The sequence below is a fragment of the Anomaloglossus baeobatrachus genome, chromosome 9 (genome assembly GCF_048569485.1).
Source record: "Anomaloglossus baeobatrachus isolate aAnoBae1 chromosome 9, aAnoBae1.hap1, whole genome shotgun sequence".
Classification (NCBI taxonomy): domain Eukaryota; kingdom Metazoa; phylum Chordata; class Amphibia; order Anura; family Aromobatidae; genus Anomaloglossus; species Anomaloglossus baeobatrachus.
The window spans coordinates 200,630,800-200,648,800 of record NC_134361.1 but is presented as its reverse complement, the minus strand read 5'-3'; the positions used below and the strand labels follow the sequence as shown (position 1 = coordinate 200,648,800).

At 50.0% G+C, this 18,001-nt stretch overlaps 1 protein-coding gene across 3 annotated transcripts; it reads right to left on the bottom strand.

The window, feature by feature from the left end:
* Positions 1-1,203: 1,203 nt before the first annotated feature.
* Positions 1,204-15,259, bottom strand: LOC142250673 (RIB43A-like with coiled-coils protein 2). Of its 3 annotated transcripts, none has more exons than XM_075322862.1 (8): positions 15,198-15,259; positions 8,005-8,123; positions 7,267-7,348; positions 6,825-7,169; positions 3,652-3,770; positions 3,344-3,571; positions 1,593-1,759; positions 1,204-1,364 (listed from the first exon to the last, which is right to left on the bottom strand). In XM_075322862.1, the coding sequence occupies exons 2-8, from the start codon at positions 8,119-8,121 to the stop codon at positions 1,283-1,285; spliced, it is 1,140 nt and encodes a 379-aa protein (XP_075178977.1). In that variant the 5' UTR covers positions 8,122-8,123; positions 15,198-15,259; the 3' UTR covers positions 1,204-1,282. The 3 variants fall into 3 exon arrangements, with proteins under 3 accessions (XP_075178977.1, XP_075178980.1, XP_075178979.1); XM_075322865.1 differs by having other exon boundaries at positions 15,181-15,207; XM_075322864.1 differs by lacking the exon at positions 15,198-15,259 and adding an exon at positions 15,109-15,195.
* Between the last annotated feature and the right edge of the window lie 2,742 nt (positions 15,260-18,001).

Genomic DNA, 18,001 nt, shown 5'->3' with positions numbered 1-18,001 from the left:
TCCGCAGGTAGGAGATGTAGAGGGGCCATAATGGAGATTACACCACAGTCTCTACTCACTGTGGACCCAGGAGTTGCTGGTTCAGGTCCCCGGAGGACCAGTGGCAATGTAGTGACCCAGGTTGCTCTGTCCCCGGCACTCTTTGTAGATTGAGTCCCCGTAGCGTGGAGCGTTTGGGTACCCCAACTGTCCCTTGTGGGGTACAGTCTCCTTCTCCGTATGGCGGGCAGTGCGGACCCTGTGGGGAGGTGAGTGTCCGAACCCCGATCCTAGTTTACTGCTGATGCCCCCGGATTATTTGGTTTGGTGAAGTCCGGGCAGGTATTTGCCAAACAGTCTAAAACTTGTGCTTGACCTAGGGCCCTGTGCCCCGTGCGTGCTCCGGTCTCAGCGGTATCTCCGGTACCTTTCCTGGCGACCTCTCTCCTGTGCCCCGTGCGTGCTCCGGTCCCAGCGGTATCTCCGGTACCTTTCCTGGCGACCTCTCTCCTGTGCCCCGTGCGTGCTCCGGTCTCAGCGGTATCTCCGGTACCTTTCCTGGCGACCTCTCTCCTGTGCCCCGTGCGTGCTCCGGTCCCAGCGGTATCTCCGGTACCTTTCCTGGCGACCTCTCTCCTGTGCCCCGTGCGTGCTCCGGTCCCAGCGGTATCTCCGGTACCTTTCCTGGCGACCTCTCTCCTGTGCCCCGTGCGTGCTCCGGTCCCAGCGGTATCTCGGTACCCGTCCTGGCGACCTCTCTCCTGTGCCCCGTGCGTGCTCCGGTCCCAGCGGTATCTCGGTACCCGTCCTGGCGACCTCCCTCCTGTGCCCCCGGGGTCACCGTTACACGGACCCAGCTGTGGCACGTCCGCACACTACTCCACTCTGGACTCCTCTCTGACTGACTGACCCCTCCCACCAGGCTGGCTATACCCAGGAATTCGTTCCCATGGCGACCATCCCCTTACATGGTTAACCCTCTACGCCCAGTGTGGAGAGGAGAACTAGGATTTAGATTGTGTATTGGTGGAAAAGGCACAGGTACTCCAGGTCCCAGGGGGTAGGTCCCAAGAGGATGCAGTTCCCTGTAGTGCCCTGAGGGTCTCAGGGGCGCTACAGCTGCGCAGGGAGGGTGGAGGAGGTGACCTCTTGTGAATGGTGGATCCTCCGGACTGTGAGTGGCAGAATACATGTAAGAACCTATTCACACTGAATACGTTAGGCTATCCTCAGTCGTCTTTATTGATTACTGATAGCGGTATACCACACACCGGATCCGCGCTGTATAAACGCTTCCCTGAAGTCAGCGGCTGACCGTGTTGAACTGGCTGTGGTAGTGAGCAGTAGGGTTGTTGGTATAAACCACAGCATCCAGATACTCCTGGCTGAAAAAGAGAGAGATAATGACAGAAATTGTACATTGCTAATCAGTGGTGGGGCGGAGTTACACAGCAGCAGGACTAGGAGGCCCGAGACAACTAGTCCGGTAATGATAATCTCCTGCTGATAAAACACTGCTTTTATTGAACTAGTAACACAGATTAGTAAGTGACACATTGCTGGAATTAGCGTCTCAGCCCCTACGTCCTGCTGCTCTGAGATGACATACTCACTGTGCCCTCTGCTCCCGGCTCAGCTGCTGGTTATACCCATCCAGCCGCTTCCTCATATCCCTGCTGAATTCCTGTTCTTGCTGTTCTAAATTCATGGCGGCGCGCGCTTCCAACGTTCGCTGCCGGTCCCACTCAGTGTTGCGCTGCTTCTCCTCTTCCTTTAGCCTCTGAAAACATCAGTATGGGATCATGGTTACTATAGAGCAGTATTAGGGTCCACAACTACGGGATATGAGGGGATATGCCCATCGCAGACATCTATGTGCACTTGGCCATTTTCATAACCCCTATAGAAGTGATGGTGGGAGGCCGGCATGAGTGACCCCCATAGAAATGAATGGTGGAAGGCAAGCATGAGTGACCCCCGCCCCATTGAAGTGAATGGTGGGTAGCAGGCATGAGTGACCCTCAGAGAAGTGAATAGTGGGAGACTGGCATGGGTGACCCCCATAAAAGTGAATGGTGGGAGGCCGGCATGAGTGACCCCCATAGAAGTGAATGGTGGGAGGCCGGCATGAGTGACCCCCATAGAAGTGAATGGTGGGAGGCCAGTATAAGTGACCCCCATAGAAGTGAATGGTGGGAGGCCAGCATGAGTGACCCCCATAGAATATAATGCTCGGAGTCCGGAATGAGTGACCCCCATAGAAATGAATGGTGGGAGGCCAGCATGAGTGACCCCCATAGCATAGAAGTGAATGGTGGATAGCAGGCATGAGTGACCCCCATAGAAGTGAATGTTGGGTAGCAGGCATGAGTGACCCCCATAAAAGTGAATGGTGGGATGCCAGCATGAGTGGCCCCCATAGAAGTGAATGGTGGGAAGCCTGTATGAGTGACCCCACACAGAAGTGAATGGTGGATAGCAGGCATGAGTGACCCCATAGAAGTGAATGGTGGGAAGCCGGCATGAGTAACCCTCAGAGAAGTGAATAGTGGGAGGCCGGCATGAGTGGCCCCCATAGAAGTGAATGGTGAGAGGCCGGCATGAGTGACCCCCATAGAAGTGAATAGTGAGAGGCCGGCATGAGTGACCCCCATAGAAGTGAATGGTAGGAGGCCGGCATGAGTGAACCCCACAGAAGTAAATGGTGGGAGGCCGGCATGGGTGACCCCCACAGAAGGAAATGGTTGGAGGTCGGCATGAGTGACCCCCTTAGAAGTGAATGGTGGGAGGCCAGCATGAATGGGCCCCATAGAAGTGAATGGTGGGAAGCCGGCATGAGTGCCCCCCCCCCATAGAAGTGAATGGTAGGAGGCCGGCATGAGTGACCCCCATAGAAGTGAATGGTGAAGGCCAGCATGAGTGGCCCCCATAGAAGTGAATGGTGGGAAGCCGGCGTTAGTGACCCCCCCCCCCATAGAAGTGAATGGTAGGAGGCTGGCATGAGTGACCCCCATAGAAGTGAATGGTGAAGGCCGGCATGAGTGACCCCCCCCCATAGAAGTGAATGGTGGGAGGCCAGCATGAGTGACCCCCATAGAAGTGAATGGTGGGAGGACAACATGAGTGACCCCCTTAGAAGTGAATGGTGGGAGGCCGGCATGAGTGACCCCCTCACCCTTCCCGGCAGCGAAATGCAGGGCTACTACTAGTGGGTCCCATAGGTAGAGCCTGTACCAATCTACAAGGGGTCACATTGACCCCACGGTACCAGACAAGGGTTTAAAGCATGTAGCTGGGGTCCTATAACCTCCTTATCCCTCATAGGTGCCCCTATGTCTTGGATTTTTAGGATTTCGGACGTTACCTGATTCTCTTGGCATTGCTGCTTCTGAATATCTATGATGGCTTTGAGCTGCTCCGGGCTCATGCCCTTCCAACGATCGGTCACGACCCGATGTGGCCCGAAGGCGCTGACGGCGGCGGCGGGATTCTCCGTCAGTATGTCTCCGCTCAGGTGGTTGTGAATCTCCGCAGAGTTGTTATCTTCCTCCTGCTGCCTCTGGAGCCTCCTGCGCTCCGACACCTCCAAGGCCTGGACCGAGAGCGAGGATCACAGTCACGGACACCGCGTCAGACATCTCACTGCCCACCAGGGGGCATCGGGCCACTCACCAAGGCCTGATTGAAGTGATCGGTGGCCATATTCACGGCCTTCCGGCACTCGTCCTCCATCCGGCTCAGGTGCTCCGCTCTCTCCTCCAGCTCCGCTCGCTTTATGTCGTATAGATTATCTGCAGCAATGTCATGAAAAAGTCAAAGTTTAGGAAACTGCATAAATAACAATTCCATAATATAGCAAAATATTCAACATGATTTTTTTTTTACTTTTTTGTTTCATTTTCCGCTATATGATAATTCGAGGTTCTTGATCCTGCGATCGTTCTATCTCTTGTACTGTAGACTCCAATACAAAGACCAGCCTGCCGACCATCTTCAAAGGAGTACCAACTTGGCAACTTTGGGGGTCTTCATCTGCTATGGCCACCCATCGCCCCCCTCCCCCAGGGATTTGGATGCGGAGGGTCGATGGGAGCCCAAAAAGGCCATAAATGACACTCAGATTTACGAAGTTAATCACCAGATAAACAGCAGCCATCAGAACTTGCTCTGATCGCTGCTGTTGAGGCAGATGCTGTCTGTATTACACAGCCATCATCTGCCCCGTCTTGAAATTGATGTCATATGATGAATTAAGCATGCTAGACCCTCTGTTCTGAAGCCTAGAAACGCTAGGGGGGGGCACATCTCAAAAACAAAATCCAATGCAGAACTTGCTTTGATCGCTGCTGTTGAGGCAGATGCTGTCTGTTTTACACAGCCATCATCTGCCCCATCTTGAAATTGATGTCATATGAGTTAAGCATGCTGGACCCTCTGTTCTGAAGCCTAGAAACGCTTCAAGGGGGGCACATCACAAAAAAAAACCCAATATAGAACTTGCTTTGATTGCTGCTGTTGAGGCAGATGCTGGCTCTATTACACAGCCATCATCTGCCCCGTCTTGAAATTGATGTCATATGAGTTAAGCATGCTAGACCCTCTGTTCTGAAGCCTAGAAACGGTTCAAGGGGGGCACATCTAAAAAAAAAATCCAATGAAGAACTTGCTCTGATCGCTGCTGTTGAGGCAGATGCTGTCTGTTTTACACAGCCATCATCTGCCCCATCTTGAAATTGATGTCATATGAGTTAAGTATGCTAGACCCTCTGTTCTGAAGCCTAGAAACGCTTCAAGGAGGGCACATCTCAAAAAAAAAAATCCAATGCAGAACTTGCTCTGATAGCTGCTGTTGAGGCAGATGCTGTCTGTTTTACACAGCCATCATCTGCCACATCTTGAAATTGACGACATATTAGTTAAGCATGCTAGACCCTCCGTTCTAAAGCCTGGAAATGCTTCAAGAGGGGCACATCACAAAAAAACCCAATGTAGAACTTGCTCTGATTGCTGCTGTTGAGGCAGATGCTGGCTCTATTACACAGCCATCATCTGCCTCGTCTTGAAATTGTTGTCATATGAGTTAAGCATGCTGGACCCTCCGTTCTAAAGCCTGGAAATGCTTCAAGGGGGCACATCACAAAAAAAAAAAAATACTGTAGAACTTGCTCTGATTGCTGCTGTTGAGGCAGATGCTGGCTCTATTACACAGCCATCATCTGCCCCATCTTGAAATTGATGGCATATGAGTTGAGCATGCTAGACCCTCCGTTCTAAAGCCTGGAAATGCTTCAAGGGGGCACATCAAAAAAAAAAAAAATACTGTAGAACTTGCTCTGATTGCTGCTGTTGAGGCAGATGCCGGCTCTATTACACAGCCATAATCTGCAAAGTCTGGCGCTCACTCAGTGCGTACATAATAGGACATCATGTACTGAGGAGGGGTTAATTGAAACTGATGACATATGAGTTAAGTATGCTAGACCCTCTGTTCTGAAGCCTGGAGACCCTGCGAGGGGGACATAGCACTAACAAGCGGTGTAGCCCCTTTGTTCCCATGATTTGGGATACCCCTGCAAGGCTTACTGACCTGCATACATTTGCTGAGTCTCACTCCTCTTCCTCTCCTCCATCAGCTATGGCCACCCATCAGCCCCCCCAGTTAGTTGGATGGAAAAGTCGATGGGAGCCCAAAAAGGCCATAAATGACACCAAGATTTAAGAGGTTAATCACTGGTTAAACAGAAGCCATCAGAGCTTGCTCTGATCGCTGCTGTTGAGGCAGATGCTGGCTCTATTACACAGCCAACATCTGCCCTGCGCTCTCTCAGCTCCTACATAATAGGACGTCAAGGGTTAAAGGGATCTACCCATAATTGAAATTGAAGGCATATCATTAGAGTATGCTGGACCTTCCGTTCTGAAGCCTGGAAATCCTTCAAGGGGGGTACATCACAAAACAGGCGGTGTAGCCCCTTCATTCCCAGGATTTGGGATACCCCTCTGGGGTTTTACTGCCCTACATACATTTGCTCTGCCTCAAGCCTCTTCCTCCCCTCCATCTGCTATGGCCACCCATTGGCCCCCCAAGAATTTGGATGTGGAGGGTCAATGGGAGCCCAAAAAAATGTGAATGACACAGAAATCTAAGAGGTTATTTACTGGTCAAACAGCAGCGATCAGAACTTGCTCTGATCACTGCTGCTGAGGCGGATGCTGGCTGTGTTACACAGCTGTCATCTGTCCCGTCTGGCGCTCGCTCAGCTCGTACATAAAATGACGTCATGTACTGAGAAGGGGTTAACTGAAACTGATGGCATATGAGTTAAGCATGCCGGACCCTCTGTTCTGAATCCTGGAAACCCTGCAAGAGGGGCACATCATGAAACAAGAGGTGTAGCCCCTTCGTTCCAAGTATTTGGGATACCCTGTGGGTTTTACTGACCTGCATACATTGCTGCTTCTCACTCGTATTCCTCTGCTCCATCTGCTATGGCCACCCATTGTCCCCCTCAGGGGTTTGGATGGGGAGGGTCAATGGGAGCCCAAAAACGCAGTGAATCACTCTGTGATTTAAGAGGTTAACCACCAGTTAAACGGCAGCCATCAAAACTTGCTCTGATCGCTGCTCCTGAGGCAGATGATGTCTGTATTACACAGCCGGGATCTGCCCTGTCTGGCGCTCGCTCAACTCGTACAAAATGGGACGTCATGTACTGAGAAAGGGTTAATTGAAATTGACCCTCCCTTCTGAAGTCTGGAAACCCTGCAAGGGGGGCACAGCACTAACCAAGCGGTGTAGCCCCTTTGTGCCCAGGATTTGGGATACCCCTGCGGGGTTTACTGACCCGCATACATTTGCTGCGCCTCGCTCCTCTTCCTCTCCTCCATCTGCCCCGTCAGCCATTTGTTGGTCATGTCCGTCTGCATCTCTCTGCGCTTCTTCTCGCTCAGGTCCTCTCCAGTGAACCTCTGCAGGCTGGAGGCTCCACATCTGGGGTCGTCGTCACTGACTCTGGCCGGCCGGTCCTTCTTCAGCGCGTCTGGGTCATACAGGTCATACTCCCTCCGGGTCTGGGGCTGCTGGTTTTGCTCCCTGTAGTTCTGCACGGCCCGGTCCAGATCGCGGGACAGCTGCTGCTCTGTCTGCTCCAGCATCAGAGCGACGTTATCATCGTGTTCTCTCACCGCATCTGTGGGTTCAGGGGGAAAACAAACGTTATTTCTTCTGGACACAGCGCCACTTTGGTCTGCAGGCGGTGCCTGGAACTGCAGCTCAGTAATATTTACCATACGCCTCATCCCGAACCTTCTCCGTTCTCTCCATGGTCTTCCTCTCCTCCACCTGCTTCCCCAGCGCATCCACATCCACCTACACAAGAAGGGCACCGTATGTGATGGCAGCACATGACCACGGATCCCGCCGGAGCCCCCCGGGCTGCACTCGCCCCGCCGGAGCCCCCCGCGCTGCACTCGCCCCGCCTGAGCCCCCCGCGCTGCACTCGCCCCGCCTGAGCCCCCCGCGCTGCACTCGCCCCGCCTGAGCCCCCCGCGCTGCACTCGCCCCGCCTGAGCCCCCCGCGCTGCACTCGCCCCACCTGAGCTCCCCGCGCTGCACTCGCCGCACCTGAGCTCCCCGGGCAGCACTCGCCACGCCTGAGCCCCCCGCGCTGCACTCGCCCAGCCTGAGCCCCCCGCGCTGCACTCGTCCAGCCTGAGCACCCCGCGCTGCACTCGCCGCACCTGAGCCCCCCACGCTGCACTCGCCGCACCTGAGCCCCCCGCGCTGCACTCGCCCTGCCTGAGCCCCCCGCGCTGCACTCGCCCCGCCTGAGCCCCCCGCGCTGCACTCGCCCCGCCTGAGCCCCCCGCGCTGCACTCGCCGCACCTGAGCCCCCCGCGCTGCACTCGCCGCACCTGAGCCCCCCACGCTGCACTCGCCGCACCTGAGCCCCCCGCGCTGCACTCGCCCTGCCTGAGCCCCCCGCGCTGCACTCGCCCCGCCTGAGCCCCCCGCGCTGTACTCACCCCGATGGTCCGCACTCTGGCATTGAATATCCGGCTCTGCCGCTGCTGCTCCTTGTTTCTTCGCCTTTCGATAGCGGCGACTTCCTTCACGTCTAAGGGGAGATCCAGCTTATACATGGCTGCGGAAATATAAATGTATAATGTGGAACTACAAGGCCCAGCATCTCCACACCACAAGTGAACGGCCAAGAGTCTACTCTGTAACTGATAAGGAGCTGCAAGGGTCACCCAGTGGACGGGAACTACAACCCTCAGCATGACTGCTACATACCTGATGGAGAACTACAACCCTCAGCATGACTACTACATACCTGATGGAGAACTACAACCCTCAGCATGACTGCTACATACATAATGGAGAACTACAACCCTCAGCATGACTGCTACATACATAATGGAGAACTACAACCCTCAGCATGACTGCTACATACATAATGGAGAACTACAACCCTCAGCATGACTGCTACATACCCAATAGAGAACTACAACCCTCAGCATGACTGCTACATACCTGATGGAGGACTACAACCCTCAGCATGACTGCTACATACCTGATGGAGGACTACAACCCTCAGCATGACTACTACATACCTGATGGAGAACTACAACCCTCAGCATGACTGCTACATACATAATGGAGAACTACAACCCTCAGCATGACTGCTACATACATAATGGAGAACTACAACCCTCAGCATGACTGCTACATACATAATGGAGAACTACAACCCTCAGCATGACTGCTACATACCCAATAGAGAACTACAACCCTCAGCATGACTGCTACATACCTGATGGAGGACTACAACCCTCAGCATGACTGCTACATACCTGATGGAGGACTACAACCCTCAGCATGACTACTACATACCTGATGGAGAACTACAACCCTCAGCATGACTGCTACATACCTGATGGAGGACTACAACCCTCAGCATGACTACTACATACCCAATGGAGAACTATAACCCTCAGCATGACTACTACATGCCTGATGGAGGACTACAACCCTCAGCATGGCTACTACATACCTGATGGAGGACTACAACCCTCAGCATAACTACTACATACCTGATGGAGGACTACAACCCTCAGCATGACTACTACTATATACCTGATGGAGAACTACAACCCTCAGCATAACTACTACATACCCAATGGAGAACTATAACCCTCAGCATGACTACTACATGCCTGATGGAGGACTACAACCCTCAGCATGGCTACTACATACCTGATGGAGGACTACAACCCTCAGCATGACTACTACATACCTGATGGAGAACTACAACCCTCAGCATGACTACTACTATATACCTGATGGATGGAGAACTACAACCCTCAGCATAACTACTACATACCTGATGGAGGACTACAACCCTCAGCATAACTACTACATACCTGATGGAGGACTACAACCCTCAGCATGGCTACTACATACCTGATGGAGAACTACAACCCTCAGCATGACTACTACTATATACCTGATGGATGGAGAACTACAACCCTCAGCATAACTACTACATACCTGATGGAGAACTACAACCCTCAGCATGACTGCTACATACCCAATGGAGAACTACAACCCTCAGCATGACTGCTACATACCTGATGGAGAACTACAACCCTCAGCATGACTACTACATACCCAATGGAGAACTACAACCCTCAGCATGACTGCTACATACCCAATGGAGAACTACAACCCTCAGCATGACTGCTACATACCTGATGGAGGACTACAACCCTCAGCATGACTGCTACATACCCAATGGAGAACTACAACCCTCAGCATGACTGCTACATACCTGATGGAGGACTACAACCCTCAGCATGACTGCTACATACCCAATGGAGAACTACAACCCTCAGCATGACTGCTACATACCCAATGGAGAACTACAACCCTCAGCATGACTGCTACATACCTGATGGAGGACTACAACCCTCAGCATGACTGCTACATACCTGATGGAGGACTACAACCCTCAGCATAACTACTACATACCTGATGGAGAACTACAACCCTCAGCATGACTACTACATACCTGATGGAGGACTACAACCCTCAGCATAACTACTACATACCTGATGGAGAACTACAACCCTCAGCATGACTACTACTATATACCTGATGGATGGAGAACTACAACCCTCAGCATGACTGCTACATACCTGATGGAGGACTACAACCCTCAGCATAACTACTACATACCTGATGGAGGACTACAACCCTCAGCATGACCACTACATACCTGATGGAGGACTACAACCCTCAGCATAACTACTACATACCTGATGGAGAACTACAACCCTCAGCATGACTACTACTATATACCTGATGGATGGAGAACTACAACCCTCAGCATAACTACTACATACCCAATGGAGAACTACAACCCTCAGCATGACTGCTACATACCTGATGGAGAACTACAACCCTCAGCATGACTACTACATACCCAATGGAGAACTACAACCCTCAGCATGACTGCTACATACCCAATGGAGAACTACAACCCTCAGCATGACTACTACATACCTGATGGAGGACTACAACCCTCAGCATAACTACTACATACCTGATGGAGAACTACAACCCTCAGCATGACTACTACTATATACCTGATGGATGGAGAACTACAACCCTCAGCATGACTGCTACATACCTGATGGAGGACTACAACCCTCAGCATAACTACTACATACCTGATGGAGGACTACAACCCTCAGCATGACTACTACATACCTGATGGAGGACTACAACCCTCAGCATAACTACTACATACCTGATGGAGGACTACAACCCTCAGCATGACTACTACTATATACCTGATGGATGGAGAACTACAACCCTCAGCATAACTACTACATACCCAATGGAGAACTACAACCCTCAGCATAACTACTACATACCCAATGGAGAACTACAACCCTCAGCATGACTACTACTATATACCTGATGGATGGAGAACTACAACCCTCAGCATAACTACTACATACCCAATGGAGAACTACAACCCTCAGCATAACTACTACATACCCAATGGAGAACTACAACCCTCAGCATGACTGCTACATACCTGATGGAGAACTACAACCCTCAGCATGACTGCTACATACCTGATGGAGAACTACAACCCTCAGCATGACTGCTACATACCTGATGGAGAACTACAACCCTCAGCATGACTACTACATACCTGATGGAGAACTACAACCCTCAGCATGACTGCTACATACCTGATGGAGAACTACAACCCTCAGCATGACTACTACATACCTGATGGAGAACTACAACCCTCAGCATGACTGCTACATACCTGATGGAGAACTACAACCCTCAGCATGACTGCTACATACCTGATGGAGAACTACAACCCTCAGCATGACTGCTACATACCTGATGGAGGACTACAACCCTCAGCATAACTACTACATACCTGATGGAGGACTACAACCCTCAGCATAACTACTACATACCTGATGGAGAACTACAACCCTCAGCATGACTACTACTATATACCTGATGGAGAACTACAACCCTCAGCATGACTGCTACATACCTGATGGAGGACTACAACCCTCAGCATAACTACTACATACCTGATGGAGAACTACAACCCTCAGCATGACTACTACTATATACCTGATGGAGAACTACAACCCTCAGCATGACTGCTACATACCTGATGGAGGACTACAACCCTCAGCATAACTACTACATACCTGATGGAGGACTACAACCCTCAGCATGACTACTACATACCTGATGGAGAACTACAACCCTCAGCATGACTGCTACATACCTGATGGAGGACTACAACCCTCAGCATAACTACTACATACCTGATGGAGGACTACAACCCTCAGCATAACTACTACATACCTGATGGAGAACTACAACCCTCAGCATGACTGCTACATACCTGATGGAGGACTACAACCCTCAGCATAACTACTACATACCTGATGGAGGACTATAACCCTCAGCATGACTACTACATACCTGATGGAGAACTACAACCCTCAGCATGGCTACTACATACCTGATGGAGGACTACAACCCTCAGCATGACTACTACATACCTGATGGAGAACTACAACCCTCAGCATGACTACTACTATATACCTGATGGATGGAGAACTACAACCCTCAGCATAACTACTACATACCTGATGGAGGACTACAACCCTCAGCATAACTACTACATACCTGATGGAGGACTACAACCCTCAGCATGGCTACTACATACCTGATGGAGAACTACAACCCTCAGCATGACTACTACTATATACCTGATGGATGGAGAACTACAACCCTCAGCATAACTACTACATACCTGATGGAGAACTACAACCCTCAGCATGACTGCTACATACCCAATGGAGAACTACAACCCTCAGCATGACTGCTACATACCTGATGGAGAACTACAACCCTCAGCATGACTACTACATACCCAATGGAGAACTACAACCCTCAGCATGACTGCTACATACCCAATGGAGAACTACAACCCTCAGCATGACTGCTACATACCTGATGGAGGACTACAACCCTCAGCATGACTGCTACATACCCAATGGAGAACTACAACCCTCAGCATGACTGCTACATACCCAATGGAGAACTACAACCCTCAGCATGACTGCTACATACCTGATGGAGGACTACAACCCTCAGCATGACTGCTACATACCCAATGGAGAACTACAACCCTCAGCATGACTGCTACATACCCAATGGAGAACTACAACCCTCAGCATGACTGCTACATACCTGATGGAGGACTACAACCCTCAGCATGACTGCTACATACCTGATGGAGGACTACAACCCTCAGCATAACTACTACATACCTGATGGAGAACTACAACCCTCAGCATGACTACTACATACCTGATGGAGGACTACAACCCTCAGCATAACTACTACATACCTGATGGAGAACTACAACCCTCAGCATGACTACTACTATATACCTGATGGATGGAGAACTACAACCCTCAGCATGACTGCTACATACCTGATGGAGGACTACAACCCTCAGCATAACTACTACATACCTGATGGAGGACTACAACCCTCAGCATGACCACTACATACCTGATGGAGGACTACAACCCTCAGCATAACTACTACATACCTGATGGAGAACTACAACCCTCAGCATGACTACTACTATATACCTGATGGATGGAGAACTACAACCCTCAGCATAACTACTACATACCCAATGGAGAACTACAACCCTCAGCATGACTGCTACATACCTGATGGAGAACTACAACCCTCAGCATGACTACTACATACCCAATGGAGAACTACAACCCTCAGCATGACTGCTACATACCCAATGGAGAACTACAACCCTCAGCATGACTACTACATACCTGATGGAGGACTACAACCCTCAGCATAACTACTACATACCTGATGGAGAACTACAACCCTCAGCATGACTACTACTATATACCTGATGGATGGAGAACTACAACCCTCAGCATGACTGCTACATACCTGATGGAGGACTACAACCCTCAGCATAACTACTACATACCTGATGGAGGACTACAACCCTCAGCATGACTACTACATACCTGATGGAGGACTACAACCCTCAGCATAACTACTACATACCTGATGGAGGACTACAACCCTCAGCATGACTACTACTATATACCTGATGGATGGAGAACTACAACCCTCAGCATAACTACTACATACCCAATGGAGAACTACAACCCTCAGCATAACTACTACATACCCAATGGAGAACTACAACCCTCAGCATGACTACTACTATATACCTGATGGATGGAGAACTACAACCCTCAGCATAACTACTACATACCCAATGGAGAACTACAACCCTCAGCATAACTACTACATACCCAATGGAGAACTACAACCCTCAGCATGACTGCTACATACCTGATGGAGAACTACAACCCTCAGCATGACTGCTACATACCTGATGGAGAACTACAACCCTCAGCATGACTGCTACATACCTGATGGAGAACTACAACCCTCAGCATGACTACTACATACCTGATGGAGAACTACAACCCTCAGCATGACTGCTACATACCTGATGGAGAACTACAACCCTCAGCATGACTGCTACATACCTGATGGAGAACTACAACCCTCAGCATGACTACTACATACCTGATGGAGAACTACAACCCTCAGCATGACTGCTACATACCTGATGGAGAACTACAACCCTCAGCATGACTGCTACATACCTGATGGAGAACTACAACCCTCAGCATGACTGCTACATACCTGATGGAGGACTACAACCCTCAGCATAACTACTACATACCTGATGGAGGACTACAACCCTCAGCATAACTACTACATACCTGATGGAGAACTACAACCCTCAGCATGACTACTACTATATACCTGATGGAGAACTACAACCCTCAGCATGACTGCTACATACCTGATGGAGGACTACAACCCTCAGCATAACTACTACATACCTGATGGAGAACTACAACCCTCAGCATGACTACTACTATATACCTGATGGAGAACTACAACCCTCAGCATGACTGCTACATACCTGATGGAGGACTACAACCCTCAGCATAACTACTACATACCTGATGGAGGACTACAACCCTCAGCATGACTACTACATACCTGATGGAGAACTACAACCCTCAGCATGACTGCTACATACCTGATGGAGGACTACAACCCTCAGCATAACTACTACATACCTGATGGAGGACTACAACCCTCAGCATAACTACTACATACCTGATGGAGAACTACAACCCTCAGCATGACTGCTACATACCTGATGGAGGACTACAACCCTCAGCATAACTACTACATACCTGATGGAGGACTACAACCCTCAGCATGACTACTACATACCTGATGGAGAACTACAACCCTCAGCATGACTGCTACATACCTGATGGAGGACTACAACCCTCAGCATAACTACTACATACCTGATGGAGGACTACAACCCTCAGCATAACTACTACATACCTGATGGAGGACTACAACCCTCAGCATGACTACTACATACCTGATGGAGAACTACAACCCTCAGCATGACTACTACATACCTGATGGAGGACTACAAGCCCCAGAATACACTCTCTATCTATATAGACATCACCAGATCATTTCTTCGTCACCTGGAGCCGGCACTGACCTGCAAGTCCTGGAGATCCGTCACCAGCAACACTCGCTGCTATAGCAACGGACTGTACCACTATTCCTCACAGGCAAATAAGCCAAGAAGAAAAAAAGGGGGGGGGGGGGGTGTGCAATGTCTCCTCTGTTTCTGAACAGGATCAATTATATTTTAGAGACGTAATTTTGGCCTCATACAATTTTTGTTTGACTATAAAAAGATCTTATTTTATACACATGACAATATTACAGCTTAAACTATATATAAAAGGCATTTTATGTCTCCCCCCCCCCCCCATCAAAGACTAATGAGAAATTCCTCTGCCCGGAGGTTGCTTGTCACGTGATGCGTGTAAACTGATGCAGTGTAACTATGGCAACAAAGAGAAATCATTCCCATGTGACTGCCCTCTCCCCCACTGCTCAATATCACTGTATGCCATGACATGTGATATAACAGATCCCCCCAAAAAATAATTAATTTATTATTATTTATCTATTATTTAGAATGTATTATTTGATAATGATCGGGAAAGCTGATTCTCCAGATTAGTGCGATCACCGGGACACCAGTTTGGAAAAAAAACTAAAAATAAAAATGGTTTGTGCTGCCGTAATGGTTGAGGTGCCCTTTTGGGTGAGGGGTTGTATTGGGTGAGGTGCCATTTTGACTGAGGGGCTGTGTTAGGTGAGGTGCCATTTTAGGTGAGGGGTTGTATTGGGTGTGGTGCCCTTTTGACTGAGGGGTTGTATTGGGTGTGGTGCCCTTTTGGGTTAGGGGTTGTATTGGGTGTGGTGCCCTTTTGGGTGAGGGGTTGTATTGGGTGTGGTGCCCTTTTGGGTTAGGGGTTGTATTGGGTGTGGTGTCCTTTTGGGTTAGGGGTTGTATTGGGTGAGGTGTCCTTTTGGGTGAGGGGTTGTATTGGGTGAGGTGTCCTTTTTGGTGAGGGGTTGTATTGGGTGAGGTGCCCTTTTGGGTTAGGGGTTGTATTGGGTGTGGTGCCCTTTTGGGTGAGGGGTTGTATTGGGTGTGGTGCCCTTTTGGGTTAGGGGTTGTATTGGGTGTGGTGTCCTTTTGGGTTAGGGGTTGTATTGGGTGAGGTGTCCTTTTGGGTGAGGGGTTGTATTGGGTGAGGTGTCCTTTTGGGTGAGGGGTTGTATTGGGTGAGGTGCCCTTTTGGGTGAGGGGTTGTATTGGGTGAGGTGTCCTTTTGGGTGAGGGGTTGTATTGGGTGTGGTGTCCTTTTGGGTGAGGGGTTGTATTGGGTGAGGTGCCCTTTTGGGTTAGGGGTTGTATTGGGTGTGGTGCCCTTTTGGGTGAGGGGTTGTATTGGGTGTGGTGCCCTTTTGGGTTAGGGGTTGTATTGGGTGTGGTGTCCTTTTGGGTTAGGGGTTGTATTGGGTGAGGTGTCCTTTTGGGTGAGGGGTTGTATTGGGTGAGGTGTCCTTTTGGGTGAGGGGTTGTATTGGGTGAGGTGCCCTTTTGGGTTAGGGGTTGTATTGGGTGAGGTGTCCTTTTGGGTGAGGGGTTGTATTGGGTGAGGTGTCCTTTTGGGTGAGGGGTTGTATTGGGTGTGGTGTCCTTTTGGGTGAGGGGTTGTATTGGGTGAGGTGCCCTTTTGGGTTAGGGGTTGTATTGGGTGAGGTGTCCTTTTGGGTGAGGGGTTGTATTGGGTGAGGTGCCCTTTTGGGTTAGGGGTTGTATTGGGTGTGGTGTCCTTTTGGGTGAGGGGTTGTATTGGGTGTGGTGTCCTTTTGGGTGATGGGTTGTATTGGGTGAGGTGCCCTTTTGGGTGAGGGGTTGTATTGGGTGTGGTGCCCTTTTGGGTTAGGGGTTGCATTGGGTGTGGTGCCCTTTTGGGTGAGGGGTTGCATTGGGTGTGGTGCCCTTTTGGGTGAGGGGTTGTATTGGGTGTGGTGCCCTTTTGGGTGAGGGGTTGCATTGGGTGTGGTGCCCTTTTGGGTGAGGGGTTGCATTGGGTGTGGTGCCCTTTTGGGTGAGGGGTTGCATTGGGTGTGGTGCCCTTTTGGGTGAGGGGTTGCATTGGGTGTGGTGCCCTTTTGGGTGAGGGGTTGCATTGGGTGTGGTGCCCTTTTGGGTGAGGGGTTGTATTGGGTGTGGGCTTGTTTGGGATGAGGTGCCGTTTTAGGGTACAGACGAGTAAATTGGTGTGCCATCATACCTGCATTGTGTCTTATGGATGACGTCACACCGCCCTGGAGAAGCCGGCAGTTGGGAGGTCACAGGCTGTGGTTCATTTTCATTGATTTTTATAGCGCTTTGGAGGAAGGTGCGATGACTGAAAAACTGCAATTTTTGTGTTTTACTTTACAGGTTAAATAATTTTATCTCACCACCTAAAATGCTTATGTAAAAAAAAAGTTCAGTTTTTTTTTTATAGTTTTCCAAACTTTTTTTTTTTTACCCCTTTTCAGTGTATTATAGGGTCCGGCCTGCTCGTATTCTATAATGCACTCCAGTATCGCAGTATATAGTAACCATTCCGGTCTGATATGAAGACCATCCTGGGGCCGCGCTTCATAACAGTAATTGGATGGCGTGAGAGGGGTCTTCACTAGGCCTTCGGGGGCTGTATCAACGCATTGAGAGGGTCAATGGCCACCTAAAACATCCCACCAGGATTCAGCCACTTAAATGCCCCTGCTGTTAAAGGCTTAAAATAATTGGGGGACAATGCGATTAAATTGACCATTTTTACATTAATATTTTTTATTATAACCCTGGTCTTCCATAACTAAATTTTTACAGATGCATTTCCATCAGCCACCAGCAATAAAGCTGGTGTCACACTAAACGACAGC